The 25,816-nt window shown below is 50.2% G+C and overlaps 1 protein-coding gene across 2 annotated transcripts in view; it reads left to right on the top strand.

Annotated features, from left to right (window-relative positions):
• Positions 1 to 25,816, top strand: part of tgfb3 (transforming growth factor, beta 3) — a 109,180-nt gene that overhangs the window by 68,254 nt on the left and 15,110 nt on the right. Inside the window, exon 7 of one of the 2 annotated variants that reach the window (XM_072567976.1) lies at positions 7,426 to 7,615. The exons of the other annotated variant lie outside the window; for it this stretch is intronic. Coding sequence (XP_072424077.1) covers positions 7,426 to 7,584 — 159 coding nt within the window. The 3' untranslated portion in view covers positions 7,585 to 7,615. The remainder of the gene's footprint in view (positions 1 to 7,425; positions 7,616 to 25,816) is intronic. 2 annotated transcript variants of the gene reach the window in all.

Below are 25,816 nucleotides of genomic sequence, written 5' to 3' on the forward strand. Positions count from 1 at the left end.
GCGAGTGGGATTTGGGAGTGGGTGAGTAGGATATTGGGATGGGTGAGTGGGATATTGGGATGGGCGTGTGGGATATTGGTTTGGGCGTGTAGGATATGGGGCTGGGCGAGTGGGATTTGGGACTGGACAAGTGGGATTTGGGAGTGGGCGAGTGGGATATTGGGCTGGCCATGTGGGATATTGGGATAGGTGAGTGGGATATTGGGATGGGCGTGTGGGCTATCGGACAGGTCGTGTGGGATATCGGACAGGTCGTGTGGGATATCAGACAGGGCAAGTGGGGTATCAGACAGGATGAGTGGGGTATCGGACAGGCCGAGTAGGATTTCTGACTGGGCGAGTGGGATTTCGGACTGGGCGAGTGGGATATGGGACTGGGCGAGTGGGATATTGGACTGGGCGAGTGGGATATGTGTCTGGGCGTGTGGGATATGGGACTGGGTATGTGGGATATTGGACTGGGCGATGTTTGACTGGGCGAGTGTGATATCGGACTGGGCGAGTGTGATATCGGACTGGGCAAGTGTGATATCGGACTAGGCGAGTGTGATATCGGACTAGGCGAGTGTGATATCAGACTGGGTATGTGGGATATTGGACTGGGCATGAGGAATATTGGACTCGGCGAGTGAGATATTGTACTGCGCCTGTGGGATATGGGATTGGGTGAGTGGGATATTGGACTGGGCATGTGGGATATGGGATTGGGTGAGTAGGATATTGGGCTGGGCGTGTGAGATATGGGACTGGGCGTGTGGGATATGGGACTGGGCGTGTGGGATATGGGACTGGGTGTGTGGGACATTGGACTGGGCTTGTGGGACATTGGACTGGGCTTGTGGGATATTGGACTGGGCTTGTGGGATATGGGACTGGGTGTGTGGGACATTGGACTGGGCGTGTGGGATATTGGACTGGGCTTGTGGGATTTTGGATTGGACGTGTTGGGTAGTGGGCTGGGTGAGTGGGATATGGGACTGGGCATTTGGGTTGGGCGTGTGGGTTATTGGACAAGTCAAGTCGGATATTGGACTGGGCGTGTGGGATATGGGACTGTGTGAGTGGGTTAGATTAGATTAGATTAGATTAGATTAGATTAGATTACTTACAGTGTGGAAACAGGCCCTTCGGCCCAACAAGTCCACACCGCCCCGCCGAAGCGTAACCCACCCTTACCCCTACATCTACATCTACCCCTTACCTAACACTACGGGCAATTTAGCATGGCCAATTCACCTGACCTGCACATCTTTGGACTGTGGGAGGAAACCGGAGCACCCGGAGGAAACCCACGCAGACACGGGGAGAATGTGCAAACTCCACACAGTCAGTCACCTGAGGCGGGAATTGTACCCGGGTCTCTGGCGCTGTGAGGCAGCAGTGCTAACCACTGTGCCACCGTGCCGCCCACCTATTGGACTGTGTGAGTGGGATATTGGACTGGGCGTCAGGGATATTGGACTGGGCGTCAGGGATATTGGACTGGGCATGTGGGATATTGGACCGGGCGTGTGGGTTGTTGGACTGGGCATGTGGGTTATTGGACTTGCCGAGTGGGATATTGGACGGGGCGTGTGGAATATTGGACGGGGCGTGTGGAATATTAGACGGGTCGTGTGGAATATTGGACGGGGCATGTGGGATATTGGATAAGACGACTGGGAAATATGACTGGGCATGTGGGATATTGGACAGGGTGAGTGGCATATTGGTCTTGGTGAGTGGGATATTGGACAGGGTGTGTGGGATATTGGTTTCGGCATGTGGGATATTGGTTTGGGCGAGTGGGATTTAGGACTGGGCAAGTGGGATTTGGGAGAGGGCGAGTGGGATATTGGGCTGGCCGTGTGGGATATTAGGATGGGTGAGTGGGATATCGGACTGGTCGTGTGGGATATTGGACAGGTCGTGTGGGATATTGGACAGGTCGTGTGGGATATCGGACAGGTTGAGTGGGGTATCAGATAGGTCGAGTGGGGTATCAGACAGGGCGAGTGGGGTAGCGGACAGGGCGAGTGGGATTTCGGACTGGGCGAGTGGGATTTCGGACTGGGCGAGTGGGATGGGATATGGGACTGTGCGTGTGGGATATGGGACTGTGCGTGTGGGATATGGGACTGTGCGTGTGGGATATTGGCCTGGGCGTGTGGGATATTGTCCTGGGCGTGTGGGATATTGGCCTGGGCGCGTGGGATATTGGCCTGGGCGCGTGGGATATGGGACTGTGCGCGTGGGATATGGGACTGTGCGCGTGGAATATTGGCCTGGGCGTGTGGGATATTGGCCTGGACGTGTGGGATATTGGCCTGGGCGTGTGGGATATTGGACAGGGCGTGTGGAATATTGGACAGGGCGTGTGGAATATTGGACAGGGCGTGTGGGATATTGGACAAGATGAGTGGGATATTGGACAAGATGGGTGCGATATATGACAGGGCGAGTGGGATATTGGACAGGGCGAGTGGGATATTGGACAGGGCGAGTGGGATATTGGACTAGGCATGTGGGATATGGGACTGGGCGTTTGGGTTATTGGACTGGCTGAGTGGGATATTGGACGGGTCGTGTGGAATATTGGACGGGTCGTGTGGAATATTGGACGGGTCGTGTGGAATATTGGACGGGGCATGTGGAATATTGGATGGGGCGTGTGGGATATTGGACAAGACGACTGGGAAATATGACTGGGCGTGTGGGATATTGGACAGGGTGAGTGGGATATTGGACTGGGTGAGTGGTATTTTGGGCTAGGTGTGTGGGATATTGGACAGGGTGTGTGGGATATTGGTTTGGGCATGTGGGATATTGGTTTGGGTGTGTAAGATATGGGGCTGGGCGAGTGTGATTTGGGACTGGGCGAGTGGGATTTGGGATTGGGCGAGTGGGATAATGGACTGTGCGTGTGGGATAATGGACTGTGCGTGTGGGATATTGGACTGGCGTGTGGGATATTGGACTTGGCGAGTGAGATATTGGACTGGGCGTGTGGGCTATTGAACTGGGCATGTGGGCTATTGAACTGGGCATGTGGGCTATTGAACTGGGCGTGTCGGATATTGGGCTGGGCGAGTGGGATATTGGGCTGGGCGTGTGGAATATTGGACGGGGCATGTGGAATATTGGACAAGAGAACTGGGAAATATGACTGGGCGTGTGGGATATTGGACAGGGTGTGTGGGATATTGGGCTGGGTGTGTGGGATATTGGGCTGGGTGTGTGGGATATTGGGACTGGGCGAGTGGGATATTGGGATGGGTGAGTGGGATATTGGGATGGGCGTGCGGGATATTGGTTTGGGTGTGTAGGATATGGGGCTGGGCGAGTGGGATTTGGGAGTGGGTGAGTGGGATATTGGGATGGGTGAGTGGGATATTGGGCTGGCCGTGTGGGATATTGGGATGTGTGAGTGGGATATTGGGATGGGCGTGTGGGATCTTGGACTGGTCATGTGGGATATCGAACAGGTCGTGTGGGATGTCGGACAGGGCGAGTAGGGTATCGGACAGGGCGAGTGGGATTTTGGACAGAGCGAGTGGGATTTTGGACAGGGCGAGTGGGATATGGGACTGGGCGAGTGGGATATTGGACAGGGCGAGTGGGATATTGGACAGGGCGAGTGGGATATTGGACTGGGCGTGTGGGATTTTGGACAGGGCGAGTGGGATATGGGACTGGGCGAGTGGGATATGGGACAGGGCATGTGAGATATTGGACAGGGCGTGTGGGATATTGGACAGGGCGAGTAGGATATTGGACTGGGCGTGTGGGATTTTGGACAGGGCGAGTGGGATATGGGACTGGGCGAGAGGGATATGGGACAGGGCATGTGGGATATTGGACAGGGCGTGTGGGATATTGGACAGGGCGTGTGGGATATTGGACAGGGCGAGTGGGATATTGGACAGGGCGAGTGGGATATTTGACAGGGCGTGTGGGATATTGGACAGGGCGAGTGGGATATTGGACAGGGCGAGTGGGATATTGGACAGGGCGTGTGGGATATTGGACAGGGCGAGTGGGATATGGAACTGTGCGAGTGTGATATCGGACTGGGCGAGTGGGATACCGGACTGGGCGAGTGTGATATCGGACTGGGCGAGTGGGATACCGGACTGGGCGAGTTGGATATCAGACTGGGTGTGTGGGATATCAGACTGGGCATGAGGAATATTGGACTCGGCGAGTGAGATATTGTACTGCGCCAGTGGGATATTGGACTGGGCGTGTGGGATATGGGATTGGGTGAGTAGGATATTGGGCTGGGCATGTGAGATATGGGACAGGGCATGTGGGATATTGGACAGGGCTTGTGGGATATTGGACAAGACGAGTGGAATATTGGACAAGATGAGTGCGATATTGGACAGGGTGAGTGGGATATTGGACAGGGCGAGTGGGATATTGGACAGGGCGAGTGGGATATAGGACTGTGCGAGTGGGATATTGGGCTGGGCGATGTTTGACTGGGCGAGTGTGATATCGGACTGGGCGAGTGTGATAGCGGACTGGGTGTGTGGTATATTGGACTGGGCATGAGGAATATTGGACTCGGCGAGTGAGATATTGTACTGTGCCTGTGGGATATTGGACTGGGCGTGTGGGATATGGGACTGGGCTTGTGGAATACGGGACTGGGCTTGTGGGATACGGAACTGGGCTTGTGGGATATTGGACAGGGCTTGTGGGATATTGGACTGGGCATGTGGGATATGGGACTGGGCGAGTGAGATATTGGACTGGGCAAGTGAGATATTGGACTGGGCGAGCGGGAGTTTGGATTGGCCGTGTTGGGTAGTGGGCTGGGTGAGTGGGATATGGGACAGGGCATATGGGTTATTGGGTTGGGCGTGTGGGTTATTGGACAAGTCAAGTAGGATATTGGACTGGGCGTGTGGGATATGGGACTGGGCGTGTGGGATATGGGACTGGGCGTGTGGGTTATTGGACTATGCGAGTGGGATATTTGACTGGGCGTCAGGGATATTGGACTAGGCGTGTGGGATATTGGACTGGGCGTGTGGGATATTGGACCGGGCGTGTGGGATATTGGGCAAGACGACTGGGAAATATGACTGGGCGTGTGGGATATTGGACTGGGTGAGTGGGATATTGGACTGGGTGAGTGGCATATTGGGCTGGGTGTGTGGGATATTGGGCTGGGTGTGTGGGATATTGGGCTGGGTGTGTGGGATATTGGTTTGGGCGTGTGGGATATGGGGCTGGACGAGTGGGATTTGGAAGTGGGCGAGTGGGATATTGGGATGGGTGAGTGGATATTGGGATGGGTGAGTGGGATATTGGGATGGGCGTGTGGGATATTGGTTTGGGCGTGTAGGATATGGGGCTGGGCGAGTGGGATTTGGGACTGGGCAAGTGGGATTTGAGAGTGGTCGAGTGGGATATTGGGTTGGGTGTGTGGATTATTGGACAGGGTGAATGGGATATTGGACTGGGCATGTGGGATATTGGACTGGGCTAGTTGGATATGGGACTGGGCGAGTGCGATGTTTGACTGGGCGTGTGGGATATTGGACCGGGCGAGTGGGATATTGGACAAGACGAGTGGGATATTGGACTGGGTGAGTGGCATATTAGACTGGGAGTGTGGGATATGGGACTGGGCCTGTGGGATATGGGACTGAGCCTGTGGGATATTGGACTGGGCTAGTGGGATATTGGACTGGGAGAGTGAGATATTGGAGTGGGCGTGTGGGATAGTGGGCTGGGTGAGTGGGATATGGGACTGGGCGTATGGGTTATTGGGTTGGGCGTGTGGAATATTGGACTGGGCGTGTGGGATATTGGACTGGGATAGTTGGATATGGGGCTGGGCGAGTGCGATGTTTGACTGGGCGTGTGGGATATTGGACAGGGCGAGTGGGATATTGGGCCGGCCCTCTGGGATATTGGGCCGTGTGAGTGGGTATTGGACTGGGCATGTGAGACTTTGTATTGGGCATGTGGGGCATTGGATTGGATGAGTGGGATATGAGACTGGTCGTGTGGGATATTGGACTGGGCGTGTGGGAATATGGACTGGGCGTGTGGGAATATGGACTGGGCATGTGGGATATTGGACTGGCTGTGTGGAATATTGGACTGGGCGAGTGGGCTATTGGACTGGGTGAGTGGGATATTGGACTGGGCGAGTGGGCAATTGGACTGGGTGAGTGGGCTATTGAACTGGGTGAGTCGGATATTGGGCTGGACGAGACAGATATTGGACTGGGCTTGTGAGATTTTGGGCTGGGCATGTGGGATATGGGACTGGACGTGTAGGTTATTGGACTGGGCGTGTGGGATATTGGGCTGGGTGAGTGGGATATTGGACTGGGCATGTGGGATATTGGACTGGGCGTGTGGGATATTGGGCTGGCCGTGTGGGATATTGTTCTGTGTGAGTAGGATATTGGACTGGGTGTGTGGGATATTGGATTTGGCATGTAGGATAGTGGACTGGGCGTGTGGGATATTGGACTGGGCGTGAGGGATATTGGACTGGGCGTGAGGGATATTGGACTGGGCGTGAGGGATATTGGACTGGGCGTGTGGGATATTGGGCTGTGTGAGTAGGATATTGGGCTGGGCGTGTGGGATATTGGACTAGGCATGTGGGATATTGGACTAGGCGTGTGGGCTATTGGGCTGTGTGTGTCGGATATTGGACTGGGCTTGTGGGATATTCGGCTGGGCTTGTGGGATATGGGACTGTGCACATGGGATATTGGGCTGGGCATGTGGGATATTGAGCTGGGTGTGTCGGATATTGGACTGGGCACGTGGGTTATTGGGCTGGCCGTGTGGGATAATGGGCTGGCCTTGTGGGATAATGGGCTGAGTGTGTGGGATATTTGACTTGGCAAGTGGGATATTGGGCTGGGCAAGTGGAACATTGGATTGAATGAGTTGGATATTGGGCCACAATGTCCTTATGGAGGGAATTCCAGGACTCTGACCCAGTGACAGTGAAGGAATGGCGATATATTTCCAAGTCAGGATGGTGAATGGCTTGGAGGGGAACTTGCAGGGGCTGGTGTTCCCATGTATCTGCTGCCCTTGTCCTTCTAGATGGAAGTGGTTGTGGGTTTGGAAGTTGCTGTCTGAGGATCTTTGGTGAGTTTCTGCAGGGCATCTTGTAGATGGTACACACTGCTGTTACTGAGCGTCGGTGGGGGAGGGAGGGGGAGGTTTGTGGGTGTGGGGCCAATCAAGCAGCTGCTTTGTCCTGGATGGGGTCAAGCTTCTTTAGTATTATTGGGGCTGGACCCATTCAGGTAACTGGGGAGTATTCCACCACACTCCTGTCCTGTACTTTGTAGCCTCCAAGATATTAATAGTTGGATTTTCAAGGACAGTGCCGTGATTGAATTTCAAGGCAATTCTCTTTCCTTGGAGATGGTCATTGCTGTTTCTTGTCCATTGTAGGTGCTGGGATTGTACAACACATTAAACCCAGAGGCTTCAGCTACACCATGCTGTGCTCCTCAGGACCTCGAACCACTCACCATTTTGTACTATGTCGGCCGAACACCCAAAGTGGAACAGCTGTCCAACATGATTGTCAAGTCGTGTAAATGTAGCTGAGATCCCTCATGTTGAGTGTCACTACAGTTGGGTAATGAGGTTTGCATGTTTAGCTGTGCAAGGGCTGTGTCTGAGAGAGGTGTGTGTCTGTGTGTGTGTCTGTGTGTGTGTGTGTGTGTGTCTGACAGAGGTGTGTGTGTGTGTGTGTGTCTGAGAGCTCTGTGTGTGTGTGTGTCTGTGTCTGAAAGAGCTGTGTGTGTGTCTGAGAGAGGTGTGTGTGTCTGAGAGAGCTCTGTGTGTGTGTCTGAAAGAGCTGTGTGTGTGTGTGTGTGTCTGAAAGAGCTGTGTGTGTGTGTGTGTGTCTGACAGAGGTGTGTGTGTGTGTATGTGTCTGAAGAGGTGTGTGTGTATGTGTGTGTGTGTGTCTGAGAGAGCTCTGTGTGTGTGTCTGTGTGTGTGTGTGTCTGAAAGAGCTGTGTGTGTGTGTGTGTGTGTGTGTCTGAGAGAGGTGTGTGTGTATGTGTGTGTGTGTGTGTGTCTGAGAGAGCTCTGTGTGTGTGCCTGTGTGTGTGTGTGTCTGAAAGAGCTGTGTGTGTGTGTGTGTGTCTGAGAGAGGTGTGTGTGTGTCTGAGAGAGCTCTGTGTGTGTGTGTCTGACAGACCTGTGTGTCTGTGTGTGTGTCTGAGAGAGCTCTGTGTGTGTGTGTGTGTGTCTGACTGAGGTGTGTGTGTGTGTCTGACAGCTGTGTGTGTGTGTGTGTGACTGAGAGAGCTGTGTGTGTGTCTGACTGAGGTGTGTGTGTGCGCGTGTGTGTGTCTGTCTGTCTGTCTGTCTGAGAGAGCTGCATGTGTATGTAATGTACACATGAGCAGCTTGAGACCCGCAAAGCTGCTCTCCTGTTGGTGGAGGCCGGAGAGGAATGGTCCCTGGCTGAACTGGCAGGAGAATCTCGACAAAAAGGGGAAACACCTAAGAAAGAAACTCAAACTGACTCACAGCAGACCAGAGTGGGATGGAGTGACTGACCGTCCAATCACAGGCCGTGTTCCTGGTTCTTTGAGCTGTGTCCTTGTTCTGGATTTGTGTGGACAGCAAACAGACAAAAGCTGAGGCTGAAGGTGATTTACGTTGTTAGAAACAAAGGCCAGTGGATTTGCAGAATTCAGAGTGAATTCAAAAGACATTAATTAGTAATTCTTTTTTGCGCTGTGCGCAGTCTTGGGAGAGGAAGGTTGTGGTATTGATGAGGGGTGGGGTATGGGGAGGTTGGTAAGCAGAGGATTAAATCACCAAGTTAGTGAGGAGCCAGTGAGAGGATTCGCACAGTCATCTCCAGCTGTGCTCACCAGGGCGAGTGTGTTCGTGAGGAGCCAGCCGTGTCGACGTGTGGACAGTCGTGTTAATGAGGGGCTTGTTTTTTCACACAAATTGTTAGTCATCTTCACGAGGTACCAGGCGTGGGCATGAGGGGCCACAATCCCAAACATTCCAGGGAGCTTCCAAGAATTCCTGTCCAATCCAGACTGCAATGATGAGTGTGTGTGTGTGTGTGTGTGAGGAGGGTGAGGGACATGGGACTAAAGATCTGCTCACCCATGGCTGGGGTTTTTGGGAAATGATATGGACCTTTTCTGGAACATTCTGTTTCCAGGCAAACTTCATTTCCAGCTGAAGGTAATCTCCCTGTCACATGACCAACTCTGTACCTTCTGAAATCACTGAATCAGATATCAAACACTTTGACATATAGAGACCCCTTCCCCACCCCGACCCACAGGGACCCTCTGACCCACAGCGAGATCCCTCTTCCACCCCCTGACCCACAGAGAGCCCCTCCCTCACCCTGACCCACAGAGAGCCCCTCCCACCCCCTGACCCATAGAGAGCCCCTCCCTCACCCTGACCCACAGAGAGCCCCTCCCACCCCCTGACCCATAGAGAGCCCCTCCCTCACGCTGACCCACAGAGAGCCCCTCCCACCCCCTGACCCATAGAGAGCCCCTCCCTCACCCTGACCCACAGAGAGCCAAGGTGGAAGGAGCTAGGTGGGAGAGTGAGGTGTCGAGGATGTAAGGAATCTAAGGATTTGCATCTGTTCAATACTGACAAAGATCTGGTAAGTGGAGTACATTGTGGGAAAATATAAAATTGTCCATTTTGGTGAAAGCATGAAAAGGAAGCAGATTACCCAAATGGAGAGAGGTTACAGAACTCCAAGATGCTGAGGGATCTGGGTGCTGTGGGGCAGGAATCACAGAATGTTAGTGTGTAGGTGCAGAGAATGTTGTTTTATTGTGAGAGGGATTGAAAGAAAGAGTAGAGAGGTTGTTGAGGTTATGCTTCAGTTATACAGGACATTGGTGAGACTGCATAGGGGTACAGTATTGGCGATACATTTGTACGTATTCCCTATCACTGAGACCCTGACCCACAGAGACCCCCTACACCCCCATCACTGAGACACCGACCCACAGAGACCCCCTACACCCCCCCATCACTGAGACACCGACCCACAGAGACCCCCTACACCCCCATCACTGAGACCCTGACCCACAGAGACCCCCTACACCCCAATCACTGAGACACTGACCCACAGAGACCCCCTACACCCCAATCACTGAGACCCTGACCCACAGAGACCCCCTACACCCCAATCACTGAGACACCGACCCACAGAGACCCCCTACACCCCCATCACTGAGACCCTGACCCACAGAGACCCCCTACACCCCAATCACTGAGACACTGACCCACAGAGACCCCCTACACCCCCATCACTGAGACCCTGACCCACAGAGACCCCCTACACCCCAATCACTGAGACACTGACCCACAGAGACCCCCTACACCCCCCCATCACTGAGACACTGACCCACAGAGACCCCCTACACCCCCCCATCACTGAGACACTGACCCACAGAGACCCCCTACACCCCCATCACTGAGACACTGACCTACAGAGACCCCCTACACCCCCCCATCACTGAGACACTGACCCACAGAGACCCCCTACACCCCCATCACTGAGACCCTGACCCATAGAGACCCCCTACACCCCCCCATCACTGAGACACTGACCCACAGAGACCCCCTACACCCCCCCATCACTGAGACACTGACCCACAGAGACCCCCTACACCCCCCCATCACTGAGACCCTGACCCACAGAGACCCCCTACACCCCCCCATCACTGAGACACTGACCCACAGAGACCCCCTACACCCCCATCACTGAGACCCTGACCCATAGAGACCCCCTACACCCCCCCATCACTGAGACACTGACCCACAGAGACCCCCTACACCCCCATCACTGAGACCCTGACCCACAGAGACCCCCTACACCCCCCCATCACTGAGACACTGACCCACAGAGACCCCCTACACCCCCATCACTGAGACCCTGACCCACAGAGACCCCCTACACCCCCCCATCACTGAGACCCTGACCCACAGAGACCCCCTACACCCCCCCATCACTGAGACACTGACCCACAGAGACCCCCTACACCCCCCCATCACTGAGACACAGACCCACAGAGACCCCCTACACCCCCCCATCACTGAGACCCTGACCCACAGAGACCCCCTACACCCCCCCATCACTGAGACACTGACCCACAGAGACCCCCTACACCCCCCCCCATCACTGAGACCCTGACCCACAGAGACCCCCTACACCCCCCCATCACTGAGACCCTGACCCACAGAGACCCCCTACACCCCCCCATCACTGAGACCCTGACCCACAGAGACCCCCTACACCCCCCCATCACTGAGACCCTGACCCACAGAGACCCCCTACACCCCCATCACTGAGACCCTGACCCACAGAGTCCCCTACACCCCCCCATCACTGAGACACTGACCCACAGAGACCCCCTACACCCCCCCATCACTGAGACACAGACCCACAGAGACCCCCTACACCCCCCCATCACTGAGACCCTGACCCACAGAGTCCCCTACACCCCCCCATCACTGAGACACTGACCCACAGAGACCCCCTACACCCCCCCATCACTGAGACACAGACGCACAGAGACCCCCAACACCCCCCCATCACTGAGACACCGACCCACAGAGACCCCCTACACCCCCCCATCACTGAGACCCTGACCCACAGAGTCCCCTACACCCCCCCATCACTGAGACACAGACGCACAGAGACCCCCAACACCCCCCCATCACTGAGACACAGACCCACAGAGACCCCCTACACCCCCCCATCACTGAGACACCGACCCACAGAGACCCCCTACACCCCCCCATCACTGAGACCCTGACCCACAGAGACCCCCTACACCCCCCCATCACTGAGACCCTGACCCACAGAGACCCCCTACACCCCCCCATCACTGAGACCCTGACCCACAGAGTCCCCTACACCCCCCCATCACTGAGACACAGACGCACAGAGACCCCCAACACCCCCCCATCACTGAGACACAGACCCACAGAGACCCCCTACACCCCCCCATCACTGAGACACAGACCCACAGAGACCCCCTACACCCCCCCATCGCTGAGACACTGACCCACAGAGACCCCCTACCCCCCCATCACTGAGACCCTGACCCATAGAGACCCCCATCACTGAGACCCTGTTGTACCTAGAAAGGACTGTATCATTAATCATTCTGAGTGTTGAACACAGTGGGAATGTAGGCGTTAGCAGTCCCCAGTGACTGGGTGTGTATCTCAATCAGGAATGATGTCTACCTGATAGTTTGATTGTAACAATGCTGCCTTCATAGAGCCTTGCCCTAACTCTGACCACTCATTTCAGGAGTGTGTTTTGTTGGCTGTGTGAAGTGCTGTCACTTTAGCACTGGCCCTTAATTCCCTCAGCCCCAGTTTAAAATGGCTACTGATGACAATACAGAGGAAGAGGATGGCACCCCCTTTATTATCATCTGTTGGGATATTGTCCAGCCAGAAAGGCAGCTGCTTCTCATAGCCATGTTCATGTTTACAGTGTGAAAGGGGCATTTAATTTATGACTCCAGTTATTTTTAATATTTTGTCTCTCAGTGAACATTCACAATGTCCTTTCAATTCCAAGGGGCTCCAGTCATTAAGAGTTTCCTGGTCCCCACATCCTGAATAGACATTTTGTTTTTTTGTCTGGGATGTGGGTGTCACTGGCTGGGCCAGTGTTTACTGCAAATCCCTATCTGCCCCGTGATCTGAGAGTCTCACTCACTCATTCCAGACCAGGATAGTAGATGTCCGTCCCTACAGGGTATTAGTGAACCAGATAGGTTTACACTGCAATGTTTGCAGCATCACTAGCTTTGAGTTTCAGATGTCCAGTTTTCGTGAATTCAGATGTCACCATCAGAGGCCAGAGCCTTACTCGGAGTCTCTGGTTTATTAATCGACCATCACATCACGGCCTCCCATTCTCCAACGCTCCCACTTCTTTCTCTGGTTTTATTTGTGTCTCTTTGCTTCCAAAGTGTTTAACTTGATATATCAACTTGCCTCGCAAGGTTCCAGCTCTTTGCTCTGCTCAGTGTCTCTGCTTGTGACTCCTCTCCCCAGGTCTCTGCACAACTCTCTATTGTCTATTCAGACCAAGTCTTTGTTTCTGTCAGTCTGGTCAGGGACTGTCTGACCTGTGTGTTTCTCTGTATCAGTCTCTGAACAGCAATGTGAAAGGGAGCAATTTATTCTTATTTATTACTGTATAGCATACGTGTCTCAGTGACAGCTCCAGTACACCAGGCCTTCGGAAAAAGGAAACATTCATTTTTAAGATATTTTCTTGGAATTATGAACATCATTAGCAAGGCCAACATTTTGGATGGCCCCTAGATGCCCTTGAGCTGACCTCTTGGTGGTGAGCTGACCTCTTGAACTGCTGCAGTCCATGTGATGTAGGGACAATACTGTTAGGGAACGGAACCCAGTGACAGTGAAGGAACAGTGATATATTTCCAAGTCAGGATGGTGAGTGGCTCGGAGGGAACTTCCAGGGGGTAGTGTTCCCATGTATCTGCTGCCCTGGTCCTTCTAGATGGAAGTGGTTGTGGGTTTGGAAGGTGCTGCCTGAGGATGTTTGGTGAGTTTCTGCAGGGCATCTTGTAGATGGTACACACTGCTGTTACTGAGTGTCGGTGGGGGAGGGAGGGGGGGTTCGTGGATGTGGTGCCAATCAAGCAGCTGCTTTGTCCTGGATGGTGTGGAGCTTCTTGAGTGTTGTTGGAGCTGCCCCCATCCAGGGCAAGTGGGGAGGATTCCATCACACTCCTGACTTGTGCCTTGTAGATGGTGGACTGGCTTTGGGGAGTCAGGAGGGGAGGTACTGACTGCAGGATTCCTAGTCTCTGACCTGCTGTTATAGCCACTGTGTTTATGTGGTGAGTCCAGTTGAGTGTCTGGTCAATGGTAAATACCCAGGGTATTGACAATGGGGAAATTCAGCCATTAATGGTATAAAATATATTCCACCATTAATGGTATAAAATTACAGGTGGTCGTTGCCTGGCACTTATTTTCTACAAATGTTAGTTGCAGTATATTAGCCCAAGTCTAATTAGCATCCAGGTCTGGATTGCATCTGAGGGGTTGTAACTGGTTCTGAATATTGTCAGTGAACATCCCCACCTTCTGATTTTACAGGGATTTAGGAGCATGAGTAGGCCGTGGTCATTCAAGCCTGCCTGCACTCAGTAAGATCACGATGGATCTACATGTGGTCTCACTCCTCCTTGTCCACCTCCCCAAGACTCCCTGGTTAATCAAAACTCTGTCTAACTCAGGCTTCAAATAATTCACTGACTCAGCTGCAATTAGATTCCACAGATTAATGTCCCTCTGAGAGAAGACTCTTCTCTTCATTTGCATCTTAAAAGGGAGACTCCTTTGTTTTAAAACTGTGTCCCTTTGCTCTAGTCTGTCCCATAAGACAAACATCCTACACTCGATCCAATCAATTCCAGCTCTTAGGTAAAAACAATGACCGCAGACGCTGGAAGCCAGAGTTTAGATTAGAGTGGTGCTGGAAAAGCACAGCAGTTCAGGCAGCATCCGAGGGGCAGTAGCTCTTATCCAATGGGTAAAGGCTGTACACAGCAGGAAAAAGGAAACGATTCTCTTCGATCTGGTACCAGTACTGTACAACAATCAAGATTCACGAGATTTCCCTTGTTTCTTGTCAGACTGGCGTCATTCTGCAAAGACCCGGTGTCTGATTGGGAAGGGCTGACATTTGTTCTTGGTGAATGAATGTAACGATAGCAACATATAGTTTATTATCAGGAGTGTACCTCCCAGAGACCAGCACCAACTCCATTATAATCTAGAATGTGTCTCTTAGTTTCTGCCGCCTTGTTCTGGTGGGAATGCACTGAGCAGGGACCAGTTGAAAAGTTCGATAGCAGCTGACCGATTTAGGAGGGTAATACTACTCCATTTCCTGACCCTGCTCACTCTTTCAACACGGACCTATTGGTCCCATGCCAGGCCCAGCCTCCGTTTGGGTATGAACTGCTTCTGGTTTTAGGTCACAAATGGTGCAACGTTCATTGACAGTCACAGCACAGAAGGACATTCAGCCCATCATATCTGTACTAGTCAACAAAGTTCTGGCTGCACTTCATTTTCCAGCTCTTGATCCATGGCCCTGTAGGTGACGGAGACACAAGGAAATCTTGAAATAAAGGCAAAATCCTGCAGCTACTGCAAATTTGAAACAAACACAGAATGTGGAGAAACTCAGCAGATCTGCTCAGATGTTATCAAGAGTTTATGATTCAATCATGCTTTCAGGTTCAGACTTCCAGCACTGTCTGAGTGAAAGAAATTCTCCTCAACTCTCCCCTTAGTCTTTTAACTTAAATCTCTCTTCCCCCTCTTTATTGACCCCTCCTTGAATAAAAACATGCCTTTCTATCCAACCTATTTAGGCCACTCATAATCTTAGACACTTCTAGCTAGCCTTCTTGCTCCAAAGTAAACAATCCCATCCTATCTAATCTTTCCTTATAATCCTGACCCTCCAGCCCCGGCAGTATAAATCCCCTTCGTACAATTACACCCTTCCTATAATGTGGTGACCAGAACTGCATGCAGTACTCCAGTTGTGACTGGACCAGTATTTTGTACAATTCCAGCATAACCTCCCTGCTCTGGTATTCCATGTGTTGGCTAATAAAGGTAAGTATTCCATTTGCTTTCTGAACCTGCTGGTAACCTCTCTCTTATTAACCCTCCCAGGTACATTCTGTCACATGTTTTAAGTTTGAATTCCATCTCTGCCCACCTGACGACTCTGTTGATATCCTCCTGCAGTTTATGGCTATTTTCCTCACTATTACCTATCAACGTTTGTGTCATTTGTCAACTTCCTGATCATTACCTGTTACATTTCAGTCCAAAACGTTAACGTACATCACAAACAGCCTGGTCCCAGCACCAAACCCTGTGGAACCTCACTGCAATCCTCCCTCTACCACAACTCTTGCTTTCAGCCTCACTCCATTTTGGTTCCAAAGGGTCACTTTGCCTTGGATTCCATGGGCTCTTATTTTCTTCATCAGTCAGTCATGAGGAACCCAATCACAAGCCTTGCTAAAGCCCATGTCAACCACATCAGATCATCATCCTAATCGACATGGCTGGATACTTCCTCAATACGTTCAATCAAATCTATCAAACATGACCGTCCCTTACAAAATCCATGCTGACTATTCCTGATGAATCCACGCCTCTCCGAGTGTAGATCTATTCTGTCCCTCAGAATCCTAATAACATCCCCACCACTCAGGTTACTCTGACTGGCCTATAATTTCTTAGGTTTATCCTCCTGCCCTTTTTTAATAGTGGACAATATTAGCAGTCCTCCAACCCTCTGGCACCTGATCTGTGGCCGAACAGGATTTGAAAATTACTGTTAGGGCTCCTGTTATTCCTCTCATCTCATTCATCAGCTTGAAATACGTCTCATACGGGCATGTAGGTTTATTCACTTTTAAAACTGTTATACCCACTAGTACCTTCTCTCTCTTTCTGTCTCTCGCTGACACATGGGCTCACTGTTAATTTCTTCTAACATTTCACAGTCCTCCACACTGATGTCAATAACAGTGTTGTCCTTTTCTACTGTGAAGACCAGCACATGGTCTTCATTGAGGATCATGCTCAGGTCTTCTGGGTTTACACATTGGTTAGATACATGGTCCCTAATGAGGCCTACTCTTTCCTGAGTAATTCTCTTGTTCAGGATATATTTTAAAATTACTCTATGGGTTTTCCTTTCCCACCAATACTTTCTCATTTGCTTTCTGACTTTCTCTAGCCTGCACTTAGCATAGTCCTCCAGAGGCTCAGCTGTATTAAACCCTGTATTATTCAGCTTCTCTGAATGTAGGTTTGCTCACTGAGCTAGAAGGTTTGTTTTCAGACATTTCGTCACCATACTAGCTAACATCTTCAGTGAGCCTCTGGTGAAGCACTGGTGGTATGGCCCACTTTCTATTTATGTGTTTAGGTTTCCTTGGGCTGGTGACATCGTTTCCTGTTCTTTTTCTCGGGGGTGGTAGATGAGATTCAAGTCAATGTGTTTGTTGATCGAGTTCCAGTTGAAATGCCATGCTTCTAGGAATTCTCATGCGTGTCTCTGTTTGGCTTGTCCTCGGACGGATGTGTTGTCCCAGTCAAAGTGGTGTCCTTCCTCATCCGTATGTGAGGATACTAGTGAGAGAGGGTCATGTCGTTTTGTGGCTAGTTCGTGTTCACGTATCCTGGTGGCTAGTTTTCTGCCTGTTTGTCCAATATGGTGTTTGTTACAGTTCTTGCACGGTATTTTGTAAATGACATTAGTTTTGCTTGTTGTCTGTATAGGGTCTTTCAAGTTCATTGGCTGCTGTTTTAGTGTGTTGGTGGGTTTGTGGGCTACCATGATGCCGAGGGGTCTGAGTAGTCTGGCAGTAATTTCTGAGATGTCTTTGATGTAGGGGAGAGTGGCTAGGGTTTCTGGACGCATTTTGTCTGCTTTTTTGAGAAATCGGTGGACTGTGTTCATTGGGTACCCGTTCTTTTTGAATACACGGTATAGGTGATTCTCCTCTGCTCTTCATTACCTGACGACGTTACCTAGTATGGTGACGAAACATTTGAAAACAAACCTTCCAGCTCAGTGAACAAACTCACAACCAGAACCTCAACCTGAGCTACAAATCTTCTCAAAACTCGCGATAAGCTTCTCTTTATTTCTTCATTTGAACCATTGTTTTCCTGGACAAACCAGGGCTCTGCGCTCTCGGTCTAACCCTTTGTCTTTACACGGCTTACCTGCCCTGTCCTCTGGCTATTCCTTCCTTGTATGTCTCCCACTCCTCTGACCCTGTTGTATCATTAACTGCTCCCAGTCAACTTGGGCCAAGTTATGTCTTATTTCTTAGTAAATTAGTCTTTCACTATTTTAGGACTTTTATTCCCACCTTTATCCATAAGTTATCCCCATAACTTTCCGAAATCTAACTGAGTTATGGTCATTATGGTCAATGACCCAAAATCCCATTTCCCCGTCTCCCCACCCAAAATGCTTGTTCCCTGCCTGGACACATTTCTAAATATTAGGTCCCAATCTTGCCCCCCCCCCCCCTCGATCAGCTATAAAAACTGTCCCGATGCAATTGAATAATTTTGCTCCCTCTCTTCTGTGCACTCCCAACCACCCAAACATTCACTGGGATCACGTTAAATCCCCTAGTTACCTCCTGTTGTCCTTACATCTCTCTAAAACGTGATTCCATTTTGATCCTCAATCTCTCCCTGACTACCCGGGGGTCTGTAGTATATGCCCAACAGTGTGTTTGTCTCTTCTATGTTTATTTCTCCTATCCATATGGCTTCAATCAATAATCCTTTCAAATATCCCTCTCCTCACTGCTCGAATTGATTCATTATTATTGCAACCTCCAGCTTTTCCCCTCGTTCTCTGTTTTGTATTAACATCCTGTAACCAGGAATGTTGAGCTGCCAATTCTGCCCATCTCACAGTTAGCTCTCAGTTATAGGAACACAGGAGGTAGCTATCTCTGCCCTATATCTTCCATCAGCTTCACAAATCTCACCTTTTATCCAGCCTTCACTTCCTTCCCTGGTCTGGTCTCCATGTGACTGCAGATACCAGTAATGGGGGTGACTCTTAATTGCTCTCTGCTTAACAAGCCCACTCAGATCCAGTGCCTTTAGGAATCGACAACAAATGCTGGCCTTGTCAATAATGCCACATCCCATCAAAGAATACATTTTAAAATAGTCCTGCATGATGCCTTGGGTCTCAGATGATAGCCCTCAAACATGTACATGTAGTTGTCTTATAGTGCCATACTCACTTTATAATAGCATGCAGTGACAGCACCATTTAAACTAATGGGGCCAAAATCATGGTATAGCCAATACAGGTAAGCAAAGTTTATATTCTACAAGCATCAGTCTAAATTCGGCCATCGTGTTATATCCGATTCATGTTGTAGAAACGTGCTATAGGACAACCATCTGTACAACCTTTTCCCTTTGTGTGAGGTATAACTCCAGCCAGCAGAAATTTCCTCCCGTTTCCACTGACTTCAATTTGTCTGGCTCCTTCATACACAGTCGGCCACATGCTCGGACAGTGCAAGCACACCTTATAAAGGTAAACAATTGATTCATATTTCCCAGACTTGCAGGGAATTCAGTGAGGTGAAGTTTTGTAGGTCACTGAATGAAATCATTCCATTCAGCATTCCTCATACAAGAAAAAGGGTGTGAAATGACAATTGAAATTGGCTGGGACAGATGAGTTGGCAGGTTTGAGTAATGAAGCTGACAGTCAGTACTGGGCAGGTAAAGGAGTTGGAGTTATTGTCACATTGTCAGAGTGATATTGACAAATTACTTTGAGTAGAGTAAATGTTGTTCTGTCAGCAAAGAAACACACAGCGGGTTCCTTTAAATGACAGTGAGGTTAATGTCAGTTTGCTTTGTTTGAGGGATTGGCGAAGGCATTGGGAGAACAGCCTGTTGTTATGGTAGAGAATTGTAAACTTGAGGCAGAATCTCATTTTAATGTCACCTCTAATAGATATCAGCTGTGACAATGTCTCAGGATTGGTTTAGATTATGTGCCAAGTCCTAGAGGGGGGTTTAAATTCACAGTCACCTAATGCAGAGAGGCAAGTATTAACAATGAGTCTGAAAGGCTTTTTTAAAATATAAAAGTTGCATTAAATTAATTCTAGAATTAAAACTATGGGTTTGGGTGAGGCATTGAGCAACTCATTCCAAAATACAAATAATGGCAAGTGAATCAATTACCTGCATTTAGGTAACCTGTCTTGGAGCTTTTTAAGAGTGTTAACAGGGCCATTATTTACCATCCATTCTCTGTCTATGAGAGGCTGGTTCTGACCTGCTTTCTGGAACTGCTGCAGTCTCTGGTTTACGTACATCCACAATAACTACTTGGGACACAGTTCCAGGGTTTTGAACCAGTGACAGTGAGGGAGCAGTTAAATAGTTCCAAATAAGCCTGGATGGTGAGTACTTTGGAGGGATCTTGCAGAAGGTGATGCTCCCCCAGGTTTTGCTGACCTCGTCCTTTAAGGTGGTTGTAATGGCACATTTGGGAGATGGTCCTGAAGGAGCCTTGGTGGGGTCTCTGCAGTTGAATCCTGGAAACAGTGTGCCATTTCAGCTGCGGTGCCCTGGCGGGGAATGTTTACCCCGGGGGTTGAACAGTCCCGCAAATTAGCCTGAGCTTGGCAATTCCTGGCAGTTTTAGCTGGACAACAGCATTGCAAGTGGAATGAGGGTGAAGACAGATCAGTTTGAGTTGGGGATGGTGGAGGGAATTGAACATTGGTGCTTTTCTGTGGGAGATTAACTGTTCCAGTAAATGTGTATAAACATTTAGTGTATAGACGGGAATAATAAGAACACAAATCTGTGCAGTTAATCAAGACGGCCAATTGGCAGTGAAACGAGAAACCCTGCCTCATTTTAATCTGTGTGACGGTATAGGACAGGGCTCTGGATTGGCCTACAACCTGTCACCCTCAGGCGTGTGCAGTTCAACAGAAGAGTCGCACATTCAACCTGATAATTTATTTTTAGTCCATTTTTCCATTAATGAACCAACTTTTTTTAAAAGCAGGTTTGTTGTACATGAACTAGCTGTGAATAAAGTGTAACTTGGATTAATTTTCCAGTTTTATTTTTGTAGCTCATTTCCTTTCAAAGGTATACATCAGAAACCTGAAACAAAGTGAGAAGTGAGAGTGTGTGAAAGGAACCTAGTCCCTGAACAGGACTCAGGCCACGTGTTTATGGGGCACAGAGTGACCAGACCCAAAGGATAATAACCCACATTGAGCAAGTCTTCACACTTTATTCTCAGTTTTGACTTGCATTTTCTGGGCAACCTTCATAGGGACAGAACTTCACAGTGAAAAGGGTATTTCGCACAGAGTGGTCCCTGTTGGGAGTACAACCAGCTTACACACAGCATGACCCCTTAAAGAGATGATAATGACCAGATCATCAGCTCAGGCAATGATTGGTTTTGTCAGGGGCACCAGAGAAACCAACTACAGGAGAACATCGATTATCTGAATGAGATGGGCAGAGAGTATTTTGTTTTGATAATTGATCGTTTGGATAATCGATCTGATCGTAAACAAGCAGTAATTTATGAGTGCCAGTTATCGAACATTTCTCAGTTATCTGGTATTGCCGTGTAATTGATAATGAAGGCTGAGTTGCCGAATGCAGTTTTTCCGGAATCTTGAGATCTTGTTTGGATAATCCGAAATTCAGATAATTAAGGTTGTACTGTACTCCTGTTTGAAATAGTGGCTATGAGTTATTTTAGATTAACCTGAGAATGTAGACTGGGCTGCAGGTTCAGGTCTGATCTGAAAGGAAGTAATTTCCCCAGCACAGCACAGCCCTCCCTCAGCACTGACCCTCCGACAGTGTGGCACTCCCTCAGTACTGACCCTCTGGCAGTGCGGGCACTCCCTCAGCACTGACCCTCTGACTCTGCGGACGCTCCCTCAGTACTGACCCTCTGACAGTGCGGCACTCCGTCAGCACTGACCCTCCAGCAGTGTGGCGGTCCCTCAGACAGTGCGGGCACTCCCTCAGCACTGACCCTCTGGCAGTGCGGGCACTCCCTCAGTACTGACCCTCCGACAATGCGGCACTCCGTCAGCACTGACCCTGCGACAGTGCGGCACTCCCTCAGCACTGACCCTGCGACAGTGCAGCGCTCCCTCAGCACTGACCCTGCGACAGTGCGGGCACTCCCTCAGCACTGACCCTGCGACAGTGCGGGCACTCCCTCAGCACTGACCCTCTGGCAGTGCGGGCACTCCCTCAGCACTGACCCTCTGGCAGGGCGGGCACTCCCTCAGCACTGACCCTGCGACAGTGCAGCACTCCCTCAGCACTGACCCTCTGGCAGGGCGGGCACTCCCTCAGCACTGACCCTGCGACAGTGCGGGCACTCCCTCAGCACTGACCCTGCGACAGTGCGGGCACTCCCTCAGCACTGACCCTCCGACAGTGCGGCACTCCCTCAGCACTGACCCTGCGACAGTGCAGCACTCCCTCAGCACTGACCTTCCGACAGTGCGGCGCTCCCTCAGCACTGACCCTCCGACAGTGCGGCACTCCCTCAGCACTGACCCTCTGGCAGTGCGGCACTCCGTCAGCACTGACCCTGCGACAGTGCAGTCCTCCCTCAGCACTGACCCTCCGACAGTGCGGCTCTCCCTCAGCACTGACCCTCTGGCAGTGCAGTCCTCCCTCAGCACTGACCCTCTGACAGTGCGGCACTCCCTCAGCACTGACTCTCCGACAGTGCAGTCCTCCCTCAGCACTGACCCTCCGACAGTGCGGCTCTCCCTCAGCACTGACCCTCCGACAGTGCGGCTCTCCCTCAGCACTGACCCTCCGACAGTGCGGCACGCCCTCAGCACTGACCCTCCGACAGTGCGGCACTCCCTCAGCACTGACCCTCCGACAGTGCGGCACTCCCTCAGCACTGACCCTCCGACAGTGCGACACTCCCTCAGCACTGACCCTCCGACAGTGCGGCACTCCCTCAGCACTGACCCTCCGACAGTGCGGCACTCCCTCAGCACTGACCCTCCGACAGTGCGGCACTCCCTCAGCACTGACCCTCCGACAGTGCGGCACTCCCTCAGCACTGACCCTCCGACAGTGCGGCACTCCCTCAGCACTGACCCTCCGACAGTGCGGCACTCCCTCAGCACTGATAACACTGTAGATGCAGCTGTTACAGATTCATAAACGTTTTACTCCACAGATCAAGACCCTTCGACTCTGCATGTCTGTGCTGGTCATCAAACATCTGTCTGGTCTAATCCCATTTTCCAGCAATTAGCCTGTCACCTTGAATGGTGTTTCAAGTGTTCATTTAAATAAATCTTAAATATCTTCAGAAAAACAAATTTCCTCAAATTCCTACCCCCTTCCAAACCTCCTGCTCCTTTCCTTCAAACTGTGCCCCTAGTAACTGACGCCTTTATTGAAAGGTAACTTTCCATCTACCCTGTCCAAATCCCTCTGGACTTTGTACCCTTCAATCGGATCTTCCCTCAGCTTTCTCTGCTTTAAGGAGAACACCCCCAGCCTCTCGAATCCCTCTTTAAAGCTGAATAGTTCCTGTCCAGGAACATCATGGTGAATATCCTCTGCATCCTCTCCAATGCAATGCCATCCTTCCTATAGTGTGGGACCAGAACTGCACAGAGTGCGCTCGCTGTGACCTAACTGATGTTATCTACAGCTCCATCACAATCTCCTTGATCTTGTGTTCAGTGCCTTCACTAATAAAGGCAAGTATCCCATATGCCTTCATCTCCACTTATCTTCCTGTCCTGCTGCCTTCCTGGTGCATCCCGAATTCCTGAAGAAGGGCTTATGCCCGAAACATCGATTCTCCTGCTCCTCGGATGCTGCCTGGCCTGCTGTATTTTTCCAGCACCACATTTTTCAACTCTGGTACTCCAACATCTGCAGTCCTCACTTTCTCCTAGTTTAGTTTGGGAAACGTGGTCAATATAGAAGAGTTGGGCAGAAGGGTCTGTGTCTGTGCTGCATGACTCTGTGATTCTGATCCCCTATACTTCCCAGGATCCTACCATTCACCATGTACTCCCTTGCCTTGTTAGTCTTCCCAAAATGAATCTTCTCACACATTTCAGGATTTAATTCCATTTACCACTGTTTAGCCTGTCTATATTGTCCTGTAGCTGATTGTGATCATTAATGTACACAACAAACAGCAAAGGATTCAGCACCCAACCCTTTGGTACACCATTGGGCACAGGCTTCCAATCAGAAAAACGCCCTTCAACCATCACCCTCTGCTTCCTAAGCTAATTTTGAATCACATTTTCCAAGTTGCCCTGGATTCCTTGAATTCTTAGCTTCTTAACCAGCCTGCCATGTAAGACCTTGTCAAAAGCCTTACTGAAGTCCACATAAACTCCATTAAATGCACTACCTTCATCTACACACACAGTCACCTCCTTGGAAAAAATCACATTTGTTCGACATCAATGCCCCCTTACAAGTTATCCTTAATTAATCCTTGCTTCTTCAAGTGGAGATCAGTTTTGTCCTTGAAAATCTTTTCCAATAGTTTTCCAAACACAGAGTTTGGACTCACTGACCTGGAGACTGGTTTATAACTGCCACCCATCTTGAACAATGGTACCACGTTAGCTTCCCTGTGGCCAGAGAGGATTTGAAAATTAATATCACAGCCTCTGCAATCTCCTCCCTTGTCTCCAACAGCAGCCTTGGGGACTTCTCAATTTCAAAACCTGATAAAACCTTTAATGTATCCCCTGTCATTCCTAACTGTTCGAGTCTGTGTGCATGATAAAATAGGGCAGAGTCAGCATGGTTTCATCAAGGGGAGGTCATGCCTGACTAATCTCAAAAGAATTCTTTGAGGAGATAACAAGTAGTTTAGACCAGGGAGAGACAATGGGTGTTACGTCTCTGAACATCCAGAAGGCCTTTGATAAGGTGTCACACAAGAGGCTGCTGAGTAAGATAAGGACTCATGGTGTTAGAGGCGAGGTACTGGCATGGATAGAGGATTGGCTGTCTGGCAGAAATCAGAGAGTGGGGATAAAAGGGTTCTTCTCCAGGATGGAAGTGGTGTTCCGCAAGGCTCAGTGTTGGGCCTACAACTTTTCACTTTATCCATTAATGATCAGGATGAAGGAACTGAAGGCATTCTGGCTAAGTGTGCAGATGAGATAAAGATAGCTGAAGGGGCAGGTAGTATTGAGGAGGTGGGGAGGCTGCAGAAAGCTTTAGACAGATTAGGAGAGAAGGCAAAGAAGTGTCAGATGGAGTACAATGTGGGAAAATGTGAGACCAAGCACTTTGGTAGGACAAATAGAGGCATGCACTATTTTTGAAATGGGGAGAAAATTCAGAAATCTGAAGTGCAAAGGGACTTGGGAGTCCCAGTCCAGTTTTCTCTTTAAGGTAAATTTGCCGATTGAGTCGGTAGTTAGGAAGGCAAGAACAATGTTGTCATTCATCTTGAGAGGACTACAATATAAAAGCAGGGGTGCAGTTCAGAGGCTTTATAAAACTCTGGTCAGACCACATTTAGAATAATATGAGCAATTCTGGTCCCCTTATCTCAGAAAGGATGTATTGGCCCTGGAGTGGGTCCAGAGGAAGTTCATGAGAATGATCCCAGTAATGAGGAATGCTTGAGGATTCTCGGACAATGATCCATGGAGTTCAGAAGGATGAGGGAGAGGTCTGATGGAAACTTACAGAACAGCCTGGACAGAATGGATGTTGGGAAGATGTTTCCATTGGTAGGAGAGACTAGGACCTGCCGTAGAGTAAAGGGAAGATCTTTTTAGAACAGAGATAAGGAGAAATGTCTTCAGCCAGAGAGTGGGGAATCTGTGGAATTCATTGCCACAGAAGGCCACAGAGGCCAGGTCATTGAGTGTATTTAAAACAGAGATAGATAGGTTCGTGACTGCTAAGGGAATCAAAGGTTACAGGGAGAAAGGGGGAAAATGGGTTTGAAAAACCTATCAGCCATGATTGAATGATGGAACAGACTCAATGGGCCAAATGGCCTAATTTCTGCTCCTATGTCTTATGGTCTTCTTATAGTCTATATCACAGTCCCCTCCCTGATTTGTATACCTACAATATCCTTCTCTATGGTGAAGATAGATGTAAAGTACTCATGTAAACATTCAGCTCCACACACACATTG

The sequence above is a fragment of the Chiloscyllium punctatum genome, chromosome 4, assembly GCF_047496795.1.
Source record: "Chiloscyllium punctatum isolate Juve2018m chromosome 4, sChiPun1.3, whole genome shotgun sequence".
In the NCBI taxonomy this organism is placed as follows: Eukaryota; Metazoa; Chordata; class Chondrichthyes; order Orectolobiformes; family Hemiscylliidae; genus Chiloscyllium; species Chiloscyllium punctatum.